Consider the following 17,968-nt stretch of genomic DNA (forward strand, 5'->3'; position numbering starts at 1 on the left):
GGCGCTCTGACACAGCGCCGCCAGTGCCGCCTTCGAGAAAGGATTGTGTAGACAGCCCTTTGCGCCGTTGTCAGCCGCTAAGTTCAACAACTACAGAGGCCACCCCTTCTAAACAAGATCGGCAGGTCCTTTATTTCAATGTTACCGTGACGCCTTGGATCATTGGGTCGGTCAGCCCTCACCTAGTTACTGTAAACTTCCGATGGAGTGTGACTCTATAAACCGTAACGGAGTATGCGCCTTGAAATTAAAAGCCTTAAACTTTTAAACTTTACCTTTCGAAATCAGGAACAAAACTTAGGTGTCACCGTGTAAATGTGTAGTAGAAAATCTAATTACCTAATAATTCACCGATAGTTGAAATTAAAAATGGCTGCCATCCTCGTGTTAACCATATGTATATGAGGAAAAATAAATTTAATAAATTTTCGATTTTCACAAAAGCCAGTGAAAACTTAACTTCATTTCATGAGCTTCAAAATGAGCCCCGTAAGTGGTAGACTAAAAAAGCAATAATAATTCGAGTCCGAATATCTTGCCACGTGGCTCAATCTACCCACGAAATCTGCCCGACAACCTTAACCACATATGAAGTGTGACGAATCCATCAAATTTTGAATGAACTACACGCGCAAAACCAATGTTGATAGTTGTAAGCTTAACTTGAATGAATTCAATTCAAATCGGAAATTGGAAGCGTATAATATATTAAATTGCTATCAAAATAACGTTAGACTCATTTAATATCGGATCAAAGTTACCCTAATACCACACTGAACGCGAGATGAGAACTCTACTACCAAGAGCGATGTCTCCCGCCACATAATGGTTGAGCCCTAAAAACTTCGATCCAATCAAGTCTCAACGATGTGTTCTACCGGATAATGACGTCAATTTACATGGCAATGGTAGAACAGCAAGAGAACATACTAGTTCAATCGACATCTTTATACTGCTATCACAAGCTCCAGCTCTAGCTGAGAATTTATTGATCTTTCTGAGAAACGCCTCCAGCTCATCTTGACAATGTCTGCGAACGTATCACAGAGTCCAAACGAGACGAATGTGCGCATTATCTCAAAACATTTCAACGTAAACATAGGCGCACGGCGAATTTTAAAATCAATTATCTGAATTTTTAATGTTGAAACATGCATTTTATTAACAAATGTGCAAACGGAAATAGTGCGGCCAGATTTTGAGGCATACAGTGAACAGTGCCCATCACTACACTACAGTGCAGTGCATGGCTGTGGCCGTTTAGCTCTGCTGTTACTTATACACTCGGCGAATTTTAAAACCACTTGTCTGTAATTGAATGGTGAAACATACATTTTATTAATAACTGTGCAAACAGAAATCATGCGGACAGCTTTTGAGACATACTGTGAGCAGCGCCCAGAACACGGCTGTGGTCGCTCGGCTGTCTTGTACACATTATAAGCTTACTCTAAAGGGTACGAAACTATTGGGAAAATAATTCAAATAAAATCCGTAAAATAAAACGTTGTTGGCAACCCTGGGGATTCAAACTTCTCTGTGTTGTCGCATGCGTGGTACTAAATCGATCGACTAGGTTCTTGAAACACAAAAACTGCACCGGGCCATGTAATTGCTGGTAAGTCGCTAAATTTTACCTCCGGACAACTCCCGTGACACCGCCATTTTGAAGGCTATTCCTCAGTACGAATAACAATGACGTATTGGTTTAAAAGGAAAGTATGCGCAACTTCAAGCTGCTCACTTTGAATGGCGCTGGCACGGGACTTGTCCGTAAAAAACATTGCGCTAATTATCAGCCGTAGATAGGACCGATGTTGACTTTACAAATTAGGAAGCCAATCGATCGATTTTTGTAAGTATTCCCTTGATTAAGTTGAAGTTTGAATCTCGAGGATGGCCAATAATTGTTAATTTTGTCTAATTTAAAAATTATTTTCCAAATACTTTCGTACCTTTAGAGTAATGTGTACAACTACAAGACAGCCGCGCGGCCACATTGAATATCTCACTCAATTTTTATATTGAATAATCACGAAGCTGGGAGGTCTGTAGTATCAGCATTTAACCTCATGTTGCAATTATTCAGGGAACGTTCAGTTGAAGCTCAGCGGTGAGGGACGAGCACTTTGGAGAGGGTCAATGTTTACAGAAGTCGGCTTTTTGTCAGCATCACTTTATGATGCTGATAGTCGTCAGACCGGGTTATACGGGGAAAAACAACATTTTGTACCACACATTTGCGCAATATATACATGTAAGACTCCTGGACGATACGCCTACGGTTAGTTTTTTGAGGTCCAAGTATCCGGACAGAAATTAGGGCCACAAACTTCAATTCACAACCGAAAGATGGGAATTTGTAATTTCTCGTGCCTTAGTTTACTTTGATTGATATTTTGCTTTTGAACGATAAACAAAACTAGCCATATGATTACCTGGCTTTTACCTCAGGAAAGTTCTAAAAACAATGCACACTTTCCGTCATTCATTATATTTTCAAAGGCCTCCACTGGAGCCATAACATTTTTCAACGCCCTCCCCATTCCATGGTCAAAATGCAACTTCTCTCTATTTTATTGCCCACTACATAAGTGTTTTTGAATGCTGCGTTATCGTGTCAAATAAACCGGATCACACTGCGGAGCCTTTTCATGATGCGTTCGATTTTGTTGAGTATAAAGATAACCGATTTTTTTGTGAGATTAGGCCTACAATATTATTATTTTAGTTATGCATGCAATTTTATTTTTTGCAGGTAATGTCACTCCCATTGGTATCACATATCTGGTCGACTTGCTGCTCTTAAAGGTTCAATATCCACCATATGATTTGCTCAGTGTATCCAAACTTTCCTCTGTCCAGCTCGCTCGATCCATAGTTTGTGAAATTTCAACTAAGAGATTTCCACGACCGGGTACATCCGTCATCTGCCTTGAAAATCAGCACGCAATTATCAAGTATGGGAAATACATCATTTTGTTATTTGACGGAGATAAGGGACCAGTCTGATAATGTTTGTCTCGGATCAGTATCCACACACGTTGTGTGTGTCGATACGTCCACCAAGCGACCGGCACGACTTCCTGACTGGCACAAAGCCATGTACGGAGCAAAAGTACGTAGCCCGCAACCCAAGTACATGGAATGCTTAAGCGACAAACCTTCAGAAACTTTCAAACATGAAATCCGTGTACCTTATAGTGACGCTGATTATAACCAGCACACTAATCATGCAGCTTACATCAACTATGCGGTTGACTGTGCCTATGAGGCAACACAACACAAAGTATATTCAATGTACACAAAGGATATAGCAAAGTACAGAATTAAAATGGTCGGTATTTCGTTCGTCCGTGATTCAAAACCAGGGGATATTTTGACGATTGAAACATGGGAGGACTCGACCAATCCACGGAAATTAAATTTCCTGATCAAGAGGAAGGATGTTGACGTATGCCACTGCAGACTAGAATATTTTGATGTCGCATTTTCAAAGCTTTGAAATGACTTCAGTTTATCGTATTGTTGAAACGCATAATATCATGTTTGTATAAACAACAGGAATTCTTGCTTTACACCTGACATATTCCCATTTAAAGGTAAACTAGCCGTAACATTTTATAATATTCTAATTACTAGAAAACTGGCATAGGTATTTTGAAATACAAAAGCATCTCCTTTGCCAACAAAATGCACCGTGTACAAAATCAATCATACGTTGACAACTGAATTCGGATCCGGACGACAGTGCTTTTGTTACCAATATAATGATGTCGTTTGACAAGCTGAAATCAGGCATTTCGGCATGGTTTTAAAAGTAGAAGAAGAAATTTTATTTTACAGACAAACAAAAAATAATGGAAAATTAAAGCTAAGGTAGCTTCAACTAATATAATACGTTATTTCGGTAACATTTTAATATAATTCAGATTTTCTGTTCCCCAAAGACATTGTTATGGAGGCGTCAGTAACTCCTTGTGAGGACTAATGTTGTTGTTTGTATTAATAAAGTCAGGAACAAACTGTGTACATCTTGGTCCACGTTAAACCACGTCATTAAGGACCTGAGCTATCATATCGCTATCATCCGAAGCCTCACTTTCTATATTACGACCATTTTATTTCTTTGATGTCGATTATATAATTTCATTGTTAAATTCTCCCAACTCGGAATATTTGTGTTTTATACCCATTTTAAACTAATTTAATTTTCATTAATTTGTGTTTTCCTTTGGTCTGTACACCCCCAGAAGGATATTTACGCGATGAACCTTTAACCTTTTCACCACCGTGGTTTGGCCCAAATTTACCCATCGTTATCAATGGTGATTGTGGACCTGTTTGCGAATTAGGGGGGGGGGGGAGGTTAAAGTTCAAATCTTATAGACCAACAAGACCTGTCATAGGAAACATATTTTTACATGTCACCAGTATGAGTCCAAGACTACCTATATAATAAAGCCCGTATGATAGACACTCTTCATTGTACTCATGACAACACATCCAATCACCTATCGGTTATGACAACACAAGAGATATTGCCAAACACGAGGCGTTTTTGACTTTTAAGGTCGTTCTCGTAGATGTCTAAGCCACAGACAAGTAGCTCCTTGTCTGTGTCTGATCCTATCTTAGCTTTTCTGAGTTTGTTCATATGTTTAAGCTTATACGTAATGAGACTTGGGAATTTATCTATAAATTGGGCGATGCGATGATTCTTTAATCTTTTATCCAATATTTGCATTTCCTTTAATATCTCGAGCTGGTTTTGTCAATTTGTTTTAGTGGTAAGCTTAGGGTCGCTATTTGTTTTCGACCATTCTTCGACTTGACTTTTTAAATAAATTGTTGGAAATTATTGTGACACAGACTGCTTTCTGTGAATAAAAGGTTCATGATAATAGAGCGCGTAGTGGTGTTTTAGTTTGGTAAATGTTTTCAAATGAGACTGTATACGTCAATTTATCTGTAACTGTTGATATTATACTGGGATAGAATGTCCTGGGATAGACTAATTGAACACAGAGCCCCTGATGACATCGATACTCTGGTTCACGTATGACAACGATTTGCTCGATAATGGTTTAGAAATGATTTTAACATTTGTAACATACTTCAACGTTTAAGCTCGACGAAGAAAGACCTCAAGACCTATCCTACACTGCGTTGCAGCAATCAAGATCGAAAATATTTGCCTTTAAATAAAACATGAAGTTTAGAACACGTTCATATTTTTGTTGATGTTGTTGTTGGTTGGTTGTGTTGTGAATTAAATCTTTCGTCGTCTCCTATTACGTGAGGACACCAATTTGTTTGTTTGTTTGTTTGTTTGTTTGTTTGTTTGTTTGTTTGTTATTTTCTTTCTCGTAAAAGGTATACATGTCTGAAAACTACAACAATGTGACCAAAATCACATGACTTTAAGCAAGGTTTCAATTTTCTGAGCTTGAGCTCTTTGATACAACTCGTTTCTCATAACAATTACAGAAGGAAATGAATCTTCAAGATTACAGACATGGTATTTATGTGTAGACCATTTGGCTATGATAATAGTAAGATTTACAATATTTTCCAATTTCTTTGATTTGAAATAATATCCTCTGATCACATCTACAAACTTTAACTCAACTTGCATTTGTAACATCTTACTTATTACTTTCTCCGTAAAGCTCAATATATTTTTTGCGACAATACATTCCCAAAATCTATGCTGGTAAGTGCCGTATACATGGCAACGTTTACATAAAGGAGAAGCAATATTCTTCCAATGAAAAAGCTTAACACAATTTGGTAATCTACGGATAGTAAATTTCCAGTGAAAACTGTGAAGCTTAGTTTCTTGTGTAACCCTTTTGGCTAATAACCACACTTCCTTTTCCTGCAATTGAAATTTACATTCTCTACTCCGACTTTCCATCGCATTTGGCTTTATCGCAAAACCTTTAATTAATATTCTGTAAACCATTCTTGATGAAATTTTTGAAATACCGATGGTGTTACTGAAAGAGTCATAAGCAAAAATATTTAAATCACTCATTTCTACAGACACAAAAATTTTGTACATTGAATTCCACATAAGATGTCTATTACTTGCTTCAGTACTTTTCTGTCTGACAGCAAACCAAACTTTAAGGCAATCTCTATAGAAAGGTGGCAACGCTCTTAAAATCTGAAAAGGTATATAATCTGGATCAACACTTGATCTGAGAATGCTATTTTCCGCATCTGTTTGTAACAAGTAAGAAAAATTGCTTTCCACTGGGCATTACTTTGATCAAAATATTTGCGAAACCAAGTAAATTTAGAAGCTTATGATATTTCATAAACAACTAGGTACATATAAACCTCCCTGTTCTATCGGTGCCAATAGTACTCCTTTCTTGATTTTATACTTCTTACAGTCCAGAAACTAGTTTATCAACAGTTTTTACAATCTCTTCAGGTACACTTAAAATAGACGCTAAGTACAGTAAATTCGACAAACCTAAACTCTTAATAATTAGAACCTTTCCATGCGGGGTGAGATTTCGCATTTTTTTTGGCTCCCAATTTAGTTGGTCACACTTTTGTTTGTTGTATCCAATATAAAGACCCAATACTTTAACAGGTTCTGATGTCCACTTTAAATTACCACATCTGGATTGTGAATCTCTCAAGCTGCCGATCCAAACGGCTTCGCTTTTTTCTTTGTTTATTTTCAACCCTGAGACACTCTGAAATTGATCCATTATTTCTAAAACTTTCATTACAGACCTTTCATTTTTAACGAAGATGGTTGTGTCGTCTGCTAGCTGTGCTACTCTTGCCTCTTTTTGTTGATTCAGTGACGCAATGTCGATACCTTCTATTTCAGGGCTTTGTCTGATTTTACACGCTAGTGTTTCTACACAAAGTATGAATAGTTGTGCGCTTAAAGGACATCCTTGTCAAACACCTCTATATAAGTTTATAAAATTTGTCATCCATCCATTATTTTTTACACTACTAGAAATACCATTGTACAGGAAATTGAACCATTTTTGAAAGTTTTCTCCAAAATTAAAAATCTTCAATACCTCACGTATATAATCCCAGTCAACTGAATCGAAAGCCTTTTCAAAATCAATATATAAAACTGCTCCTGGTGAATTATTTTTCAGAGTATAATAATAAAGATCTTGAATCAATCTTAGTACTTCCCCAGCTTGTCTTGCTTTTATATAACCAACTTGGTCACAGTCTATCACAGATGGTAAAACACATTTTAATCTATTGGCTAAAAGTTGAGTTAATATCTTATAGTCTATATTAAGGAGACTTACGGGACGCCAGTTTTTCAATAATTCTGGCTCACTCTTTTTATGTAGTAAAGTAATTACTCCTCTTTTCTGAGATATTGTGAGTGAACCTTCTTGAAAACATTCAGTGTAGCATTCTACAAGTAGATTGCCAATGATTGGCCAACACTTCTTATAAAATTCCACCGTTAAACCATCATAACCAGGTGACTTATTCTTTTTCATACCCTTCAGGGCGTTAACACATTCTGTTTCTGTAACTAATCTATCACATAACTGCTTTTGTTGTTCATTTAAAGTCGGTATATAATAATATCATGTAAAAACGTTTCTAACGAAATTGCTCTTCTTGTTTTGGAATATAAACTTTTGTAAAAACCTTTTATCTCACTTAAAATTCCCTTTTGACTTGTTGTATATTTACCATTTTGCATTTTTAGCCTTTTGACAGTGTTATTTTACCATTTTATCGAATGGGTGAGGTTCATAAATCCTGACAGAGGCAAGGAAGTGTCCAGATTTTACTTTGAGGAAGACAGAGGATTTTCCACTTTCCTGGTGATTTTCCCCAAAGGAAATAATAGCAAAAATTTAAAGCCCCTTAAAACTCTCTGTTTTTCTGATAGGCCACTCATAAAAACACACACAAAAACGCATAAATTCATATTACAAAACACACGATCTGATAATATCATCACACTTGATGATTCACTGTCAGAGGGTGGTGAGTTCGAGACCCGGTTCAAGACCCGGTAGGTCCAGAGTAACGGACTCACTGTCGGAGGATGGTGAGTTCGAGACTCCAGCACGGTGTTGTGCCCTTGAGCAAGGCACTTTACTCCTCAGTGCTCCATTGGGGGTTAGTGGATTATTACCTCATCCTGTAATTGGGCTAACGCCTGTTGGATGATGGACGGAATAAAACAAAATAAAACAATCATGATCCCATCCCGAATTTCTTCTGTTGTGTACGTGATACCTACCCCTTCCCCAAGGTCAATATGGTCACTCCCTAAAGTTCTTGCAAACAGATTGTCAGACTCGTGCTGCGCATGTGGAAGAGTGCGCTGGGTCAAATCGGAAGGTCACCATCTGTACAAAAAACAATTCATTTATATATTGCGTTCGAAGGCGCGACGGAAAAGAAGGATGGGCATCGAATTGCAGTTTGCTCTTCTGATACTTGTATCATCGGTGTTTGCCGGTAGAATAATAGTAATACCGGGTAATGGATTTAGCCACTGTACAGACATGGCGATCGTGAGCGAGGTCCTTGTTAGTCACGGCCACGCCGTAACCATGCTGATATCGTCGGCGCATCCGGGCGATTTCCACGCAGACCGTAAATTTGAGGTAGTCACGATCAGTGTGAATATGGGGAGACAAGAATTCGCGGATAATCAGCTGGACTTAATCGTCGAGGGAATGGTAAACCCGTGGAATATATCTGCCCTTGACATGGGTTTGCAAAGGGTTGCTGACCTGTGTGAGGAGATGATGCAAAACGGTAACGAGGTCATCGGTCAATTGCGTCGTCAAAAATTCGATATTGCCATTTTAGACGACGCCACTACCTGTGGGATATTTCCCGTTAAACAGCTTGACCTTCCGTTTATTGGAATAAGCACAATGAGTCTCATGGTAGAATTTTTCTCAAATTCACCGAAGCCTATTTCATACGTTCCATGTATGCTTTGACAGCACATGACCAGATAACATTCTTCGATCGACTTACCAACAGTGTGCAGTGCGCCCTCTCACCACTGGCAAAGAAACTTATGTATTGGCACTTTGATTCTCTCAATATTAAGTACAGTGTTCGACCAGAGTCCTCGGTGGCGGAAATGTTTGCTGAAATGGAATTGATTCTTTGGAACAGAGATTTTACTTTTGAATTTCAACAACCCATAATGCCACATGTCATACTGTATGGCTCTATAACCACAAAACCAGCATCACCTCTGGAAAGAGTAAGTAGGCCTAGTCTAAATGTCGTTACTGTCGCGTAGTATGGCACAAGAACGTTGAAATTTCTGATGTTTTTAATGTTCATCGCTGCTACTGGACTCCAAATCAACAACAAATGAGTGCTTTGTTATGGAAATCAATATATGTACAAGCTAAGAACTTTTAAGCCGTTAAGTGTCCACCGAATCTTAGGAGAGCTGTTTTGCAGTCCTGTTATTAGGCCATATTCTTTTGAAAACGCCACTATTTCAATCTTTAGTAGTGGATTTAGTCGATTAAATCCATGCACTAACGCGTATATTTGCAGCGGCAAAATTATAGCAATCGGAAATCTACTGAAAATTACTTAGTTGTCGCCAATGTTTGAAAAACGTCCTTTGGTCACAGTGTCACTTAGATAAGCATTCTATACAAGGTGTATTTGATTTTAAACCATATTTTTCATAATGTGTTATACCATATGCAAGGCCTTCTACTTCTGAATTTACTCCAGAAAAGAAGAAGAAAATTTTGTTTTTACTTATGGAATAACAATAACTACATTTTTTCAAAAGTTACTCTTATAGTGCCTATAACAAAGGTGGCACTTTAGAACCTTTCCTACTAAAGCTACTCAGACAAATATTCATTTTTTTCAGATGAAGATGCAACATATCTATAATTTTCTGAACTGTGCTCACATCCGATGCTGTCAAATAGAAATTATAAAATGCACATTTGTTCACGTGTCACAATTGGCAACCAGAAATTATAAAATTGCTTCTTTAATACGTTGAGAAATTGAAATTTAATGTTGCGTTTAAGATTACATTGACAAAGTGTACAATATGTTATAGGAGGCAATTTGACCTTTGACCTAATAACACCTTTACATCAACACAGGAAAACATGACAGGATTTCAGAATTTTGTGTCAAAATATTTACATCTAACGATCCTGCATCTTATAGTGAATAATATTTCGTCCAAATCTGCAAATTCATGTGAAATTATTCGGATAACCTACAATTTCTAACACGGTGCTGCGAGTGTTGAATTTTTGATCATTACGTACGTTCAGCGGACGCGTTGAACGCGTTCCCGGTGCGCTCGCCATCGCGCCGCGCAGTGTATGACATGACAGTCTCAAAACGCTTATATCGACTTCGCAGAAAAAAATGAACTAAAACGTGAAAAATAATAAGGCTTTTCATGTTCTTATCTGTAAACTTATATTTCAATGAAGTGAATTCCAAGCAGTTGATAAATAATGCTACTTATTTGCGACAGGACTTGGAAAGTTTCATGCAAAATGCCGAGAATGGAGTTGCCATAGTATCTTTTGGGACATTCGTCGAACAATTAAAAGGAGAGACACTTGGCAGGCTCCCAGACGTCATTGCTAAAGCATTGTCAAGGTTGCCACTGAAAGTTATATGCAGGTTCAAGGGTGCAAAGACTCGTTCTCTGGGAAACAACACCAAAATCATGGAATGGCTTCCACTCAACGATTTACTGGGTAAGAATTCATAATGTGTGTATCACTCGTCAATGATAGCAATTCTAAACTGAAATAAACTTAGCCAATGTATGTCTATTTCAGATTATTTTTGTAGTTAAAATATTCTTCATCTTTCTAGGAGAGATTGTCAAACATAAACTATAGGCTACTAGTAATCTTTGATAATTCGAAACTCTTCGAAGAAAAATTTGTCTTTGCATAAGTTCTGTTATAGCCGATATTTTCAGTAATATTTCGTTCGGATTTGAACGCTCAACCTACGATATCTACTTACCGCAAAGCAGCCGGCTTTGAAAACGGTTCACACTTTAACTAACCTGCAGTCGATATTACAACACGAAATTTTGACCAGTTCACGCTATATATGGACGAACCAAAGTAAGTGCATGCATGGAGTGAACTGGTCAAAGCAAAGTAGTGAAGTTGATCAGAAAGATTTTTGTCATTATGACATTTTTGCAATTCTATTGTGAAAGATTGAAAAGGTGATTTCTCTCAAGCTCAGGCGTGTCTCAAGTGTGGTGTATCTCGAATATAACTCTTATTTCTCTGTCTTGACCAATAAGATTGCTGCAATTTCGCTTACAATTAATATACTAGATGTATAATATAATTCTTACTGACGTATCAGACATTGAATATGTTCAATATGTCATATCCTTCCGAGATTATGCTAACAAGCGATGCCTCATCGTTCTCATGATTACAGGACACCCTAAGACACGGGTATTTATTAATCAAGCTGGAATTATGGGTATTTACGAGGCGATTTACCACGGAGTTCCCATGGTAGCGGTGCCGTTTTTCGGTGACCAGTTGAGCAATGCGGCACGTGTTAAAGCAAAGGGAATGGGTCCCGTTCTGCATGCCTCTGACGTAACAGAGGACAAACTTTACCAGTCAGTCATGGAGGTACTGACTAATGGCAGGTAGGTTAATTTTATCATGGTGTGGAGTGGGTCACTTTTTTCAAGGGAAAAATCCTTAAACACGGGTTGGTTTTCCTCCGAAAACCCTAAATATAGGTCAGTAAAATAAGCGATGTTCTAATACTTTGGGAAAACCATCACACGCAGAAGAATAACAGTAAAATTCCCCAAATATAACAAGAAAATCCAACATTGGGTCATATTTTGGAATATTTTCGACTCGGAGGGCACACGATAGTGTGGCAATATTAGGAGTACAACCCCCCCCCCCCCGAGAACACTTTTGTACAAACTGAAAATCACACGACGATGTAACAACGAAGACAATGCGTACTCTTTAAAGCCCAGAATTCAACGAAAACAATTGGTCAGTCAGAGTTTAATCCCATAGCACCATATTGTAACACTTGTCCTACTGTCGCCCATTTCCTCCATTTTTGATGATTTTACCCATTTTTGATGATTTTACAGAACAAACATACCCCAGAAAGTGACCACCGAACTGTGCGTAGAATAACGTAGCCTTACTAAAACAGAACAAATGCAGATATTTATCTTCGCTTTAGCTGACAGCGTGTTTGTTTAAAGTAACAGGTTTTCTGATCAAAATCAGATTCAGAAATTGCGATGTTTCTGCCTTGACGTTTCTATCTGTTATCGCAACGCTTAAAGAAGGGTTAAGTGTAAGCAACAGTCAAAAGTATAATAACGCCATCCCTACTTCAAATTTCATAGCTTGATAAATTATTACACGGAGTCCGATATTTAAAATCTACTTCGCGTTTCAAGGCCATCGAAAAAGAATGCATGTATATTGCTCTGCTAGATTATGCCTATTTTAGGTGCCCCAACCTTCAGACACGTGATTATTAGCCTTCTGTTTTGACAGGTACAAATTGAACATGGAACGCTACTCCAAAAAGACAAGCCAATGAACAACACGGAGACCATTGCCTTCTGGGTCGATTACGTCATCAAACATGGCGCCAAGCACCTTCACAGTGAAGCTAGAAACCTGTCCTTTATCGCGTATTACCTCATAGATGTAATCAGTGTAGTGCTTGTTGTGACTATAATCATCATGTCTATCATGGTATGGGTGTGTCGTATACTGTGCAGCTGTTGTAAAAAACCGAAGCAGCAAAAATACAAAGTCAGCTAGGCATTTTTGCTGGGCTAGAACTAGATGTAATCCTCATGATGAGTACCCTTAACGTTCACGCAAGTAATTTCCAAAGTTGTTGTCAACAGTTTTTAAATGAAATACGTGCATCATCATGTCAGGTGTAAAGAGAGCTTTCCAGTGATCTCATCAGTATTGTTGACGTTTATCAGGAGCAAGAAATTTGTAGCTTTGAAGGAAAAACAACACATCGCGCACGACAAAATAGAGATCTTGATTGACAGATGTATGCGTAACTACATCCGATTTGAATGTGCCACATTTTAGGTTGCAAGTCAAATTGATGTGAGTCTTGTGCTTACATACTAGTAATAAAAAACAAAAAGCGGGAGAAATTATTCTGTACGTTTTGTACCACTGTACGCAATCATTTCTGGAGAGTATCAAGCCAAACGCTGTTCTTCAGTGAAAATGGCTAAAACGTCATGGCAAATCAAACCCTATATTTTAATCGAATTACTTATTTTTTGCTTATTTACTGACTTCATTTGCCATGAACGGTACTAATTTCCAGATTTACTGGTCTGATAAGTCGGAACATCGTTATGTTATCATCAATTAAATATTTACCAGCAAGCAAGCAAGTAGTTCGAAAACTCAACATGTTTATTTGTCGAGTGAATCTCTTATAGGTACTAATGTTTCATTGAGTGGTCATAATCCCATTTGTGTATATTTGCTAAGATATAAATAATTTTCGTTTTTATTTTCAGTGTACAAAGCTTCCTTCTACAAAGGTGAATAAACTCTGTTTCAATATATCAGGTCATGCTGTCTGTCACTCTTATATAATATAACTTCGTATTATTTTTTATTTATCTTTTCACATCAAGTGTAGATTGGTTGGTGGGGTGCTTTCAAAACTCCAGGTTATGAAGCGCTTTGCTCTTCAAAAGTGTGCTGTTTCATACTGAATCCTACGAGAATGAATTCTGAAGTGACTGAGATCGTTTTCTTAGCGATGGTTGTCAATGTGGATACCTAGAGAAGCGGAATTTGTTGCTTAGTACAGCCAAAAACTGGAAAAATATGACCATATCGACACGAAGCAGTATAGCCCTTGGACAAAGTGGTCATATGCGAATGAGATGATTAACAGGCTGATATACGTTTTATGGTAGATGGTGTAATCCTTGCCAGAACAAATTTGCCATTCTTGGCCATGAAATATGTTCCGATAAGGCTAGAAGACTCGGGAAGCTTTGCTAGCAAATATGGGTGACTGTACTGTATTCCAATTGATTTCACTGTTGAAAATATTTCGTTATTGTATCACCCCAATATGCAATAATTAACCATATATGTAATACTAACCGAATATGTAATAGCGAGCGCAGCGAGAGCGGCCGAACGAACATTAAGACTAACACGTGTACAAGAAATTTAGAATGGAATCTCTATATACCTACGAGTTTGAAAAGAGAGCACTAATCCATGGAGGCGGCCATTTTGAATACTTTTACACGGATTGCGTGAAATTAAAGATATCATCTACCACAAATCCTACTCGACAATGTGTATTTCCGACAAAAGAATCTCTCTGTTTCAAAGAAAGTGTGAAATTTGGTTCAAAATGACTATTTTCGATCACTTTTGAAGGCCCAGTTCGGTCATCACTAGGCGCCGCCATTTTGAAACAAGCCTATTCTCGCGAGAACGAACGGTCAACTCACGCGAGAATTAAAAATCTTGTGCTGAGAGCTACCGACGCGCCGGGAATATCAAGTACGTGTTTCACATTAGACTGCCTCTGTTCCCGCCCCAGTTTAATATAATAAACTGATCGGAATCATATAATTCACCAGTTTTAAATAATCTTCGCTAGTGAACTTGGCATTTCCGAGTTAAATTGCTATAAATGATATTCCAGCAAACAATTCACAACAATTCAACCTCAATGGCCAAGATATGCATCATGCATCAAACACAGAAATTAGCATGCTATTGCCTGAAAACATCAATGACGATATACCCTACGCTGCGCTCGCTCTCAGGTCAGACCTGATACATATTAACAGTTAAACCAATATGTAATACTAACCGAATAAGTAATAACACAACCCTATAAGTAATAACACTAAACTTGGGATATAATAGTTGCGCCAGCGGCTTACTGACTACGCATGCGCATATTTATAATATACTATGCAAATAACGGGAAGTGTACCCTACTTTCATGGGCGCCGCCATGTTTTTTTTGAGTACTCGTAAATAAACAAATATGAAACGTGCAAATTACTATTATATAACATGCCATTTACAAAATATACCTCTTTTTATTAGCCAGTAAATGTTATTATGCACCTTGTCGCTGATACAAAATATCGTTAATATGGATAAAAGGAGAAAACTGTCGTGCATATGAACGGGGGGGGGGGGGCATGCGCAAAGAATGCTGGGATTGAATTTTAGAAAAGCGCCCCTTGTCAATAATTAGATTAAAAAATTGTCAGTTTTTAGACGGAACGCTATAGTTTTCAGCTTGCAAATGGAAGGTGGGCAGTGCGGTTACCATTACAATGATAACGATTGCATGATACGTCCCTTGTTTAACGCAATAGGCTGTTATCATTGTAAAAATTGCCAATTTTTGTCCAAAATTTTTACACGTTACAGAAAATCTATACCTGCACTACTGCAGGGTTTGACGTCGTGTACGTACGTGAACTCCTTTCATCCGAGGGAAACTGGGCATAGTTGTCATATAAACGTATATGAAGTAACAATTAAGTATATTTTATCATGAATCAATACAAATAACTTTGCCAATCTTAACCCCTGGCGCGACACTAAGGGCTGAGCCCTATATAATATTACTAAGCAAAGTAAGGCAAAACAAGCACCTAACAACTATGAACACGTCCCTCTGTAGCCAACAACTCTTCAAAACCTTAGATGAAACTGAAGAAGGCGATAAATATGGAGTTCAGTAAATTCGCAAATAGCTCACGTATGCCCAGCGACCATAAGCACTCCCTCAGAAAGCATGTAAACTTCCATTGTTAATGTGCCCGATTTTATACAGCGAAAAATACCCGAGTAAACATACATTTCTTTTAATCATTTGGCAATAATTTCATGACAGAAATCCTAAAGTTAAAATTGCAGGCTAAATTTATCTGTTTATTTTAATGATATATATTGTTCAGTAAACAGTTACACACAGGATTCTTTGGCTGCAGGAATAATGTTTGTTGCATAAATTTTATATGCATTTTTTACTTGCTTGATGTAATTTTTCATGATGTAGTTACTAAGCCAATCGTGACTGTTTTTCTTTGGCGAAACATGTTTGGTTAACCTAATATGTAATAAAAACTTCCATGGATGCTATACGGAGACTTATTACATATTGGGTTAACCCAATATGTAATAAAACTTTCATGCATTCTATATTGGTATTTTATTACATATTGGGTTAACCCAATATGTAATAAAACTTCCATGCATTGTCTATGGAGATTAAATTACATATTTGGTTAACCAAATATGTATTAAACTTCCATGCATTGTCTACGGAGATTTTATTACATATTGGGTTAACTCAATATAATAAAACTTTCATGTATTGTCTATTTACAGTCTTTGACATATAACATATTGGGTCAACCCAACATATTGGGTCAACCCAACGTGTAATTAAATATCCATAGACAATGCACGGTAGATTTATTACATATTGGGTCACCCAAAATGTAATATACTGTCAAGAGACAATGCATGAAAGTTTCATTAGAATCTTGCACAAAATTTTATCACTGTGTAGCGTCTATTATATGACGCGTTTGATACCCTAATGCGCGAAAGCAAGCAAGGGTAACTTACTAATCTTGGGACGCTGTCACCAAATTATCACTGGATTATCTTTGACCACGGTCCCTCTATATGATAGAGGGACCGTGCTTTGACAAAGTTAACAACGAACGAACCATCAAGGGTATAATATAGTCCACTGTTATACCCTCGCTGGCGCGTTCGTTGTTCCCTTTGTCAAGTTAACGCATCTGATAATATATGCTACAAAGTGATAAAACATCGCGTAAGATTGTCGAAGGAGAAAAACATGAAACAATGAAGGAGGAAAAGAATCTTTACACAACCAGTGCTAGGATGAGACCAAGACTCCAAAAGTCGGTGGTGTAAATCTTTATTGGCAATACATATCATAGTCAAAAGTATAATGAAATAAACTTGTGCTGAACCCAAGAGACCCCCATCCCGTCAACATCCCACGGGATGGACATGTAAACAGCCCCTACGATTCAACATAAATGTGATCTTTCGCTTTCTCAGTCTCTAAATTGTTGACGATAAGCTTCCGGAAGCAACTAACAGCCCTTTTGGATTAATTATTTTACAGAATCATAATCTGAAGCTTGGTCTACAGACAATAGAATGTAAATTTCTCTTGCTTTACCAACCAAAGCAATCTGCGTAGACCAGTATTTTCTAGGCCATTCTAGACTGTTTGCAACTTTTGTCAAAATGAAAGAAATATGTGTCAGCATCCTTTACTTGGAACGGTTGAACTAATCTGAAGTTTTTGTAGTGATGTCAGATTTGTCAGAAGTGGAAAATTTCCCTGTATTTTGAAGCTCAAAACGTTTTAATTCCAACTTAAGTCGACGTTCTTCTAAATTGTCTCTTGTCGTGCCCTGTCTTTTTCCTCTCTCTTTCTCTCTTTGTGTTTCCTCCAGTTGTAATCTTTCCCTTCTAAGGCCAAAATCTTAAGTTCCAAATCTGCCTGCATTTTCAATTCCAATTTTTTGAGTTCCATGGTAGATTCAGGCACATCATATTTCACGGTGGGTTCCTCAAATGTGATAAAACTAACTTTTTTCTTGCAATATTGTACTAAATTTCCTTCTTCTGCATAGATCTTTCGGCGTCTACTTTAAGAAACTGGGCTAATGTCGTAAGGTCTCTTTTCTGAGAGAATCAAATGTGTCATGATCTAGCTCCTCCATAAATTCCTCTGGCCTGAATGGTGACCTGATAAAAATTCCCTGAGTTTACAAAGCACTGGGGCATTAGATTAACAGTAAATTTAACATATAAAAGGTAGGGACAAGAAAATCTCCCTGAAATTATTCCGTTTAAAAAAGTCA

At 37.5% G+C, this 17,968-nt stretch overlaps 1 protein-coding gene across 1 annotated transcript; it reads left to right on the forward strand.

Moving 5' to 3' along the window:
• The first annotated feature begins 8,331 nt into the window (after positions 1–8,331).
• On the forward strand, positions 8,332–13,615 carry LOC139122386 (2-hydroxyacylsphingosine 1-beta-galactosyltransferase-like). Its single transcript, XM_070687768.1, has 4 exons — positions 8,332–9,250; positions 10,517–10,745; positions 11,458–11,677; positions 12,567–13,615. The coding sequence occupies exons 1-4, from the start codon at positions 8,966–8,968 to the stop codon at positions 12,610–12,612; spliced, it is 780 nt and encodes a 259-aa protein (XP_070543869.1). The 5' UTR covers positions 8,332–8,965; the 3' UTR covers positions 12,613–13,615.
• The last annotated feature ends 4,353 nt before the right edge of the window (positions 13,616–17,968 follow it).

Source organism: Ptychodera flava, chromosome 22, assembly GCF_041260155.1.
Source record: "Ptychodera flava strain L36383 chromosome 22, AS_Pfla_20210202, whole genome shotgun sequence".
Taxonomy (NCBI): domain Eukaryota; kingdom Metazoa; phylum Hemichordata; class Enteropneusta; family Ptychoderidae; genus Ptychodera; species Ptychodera flava.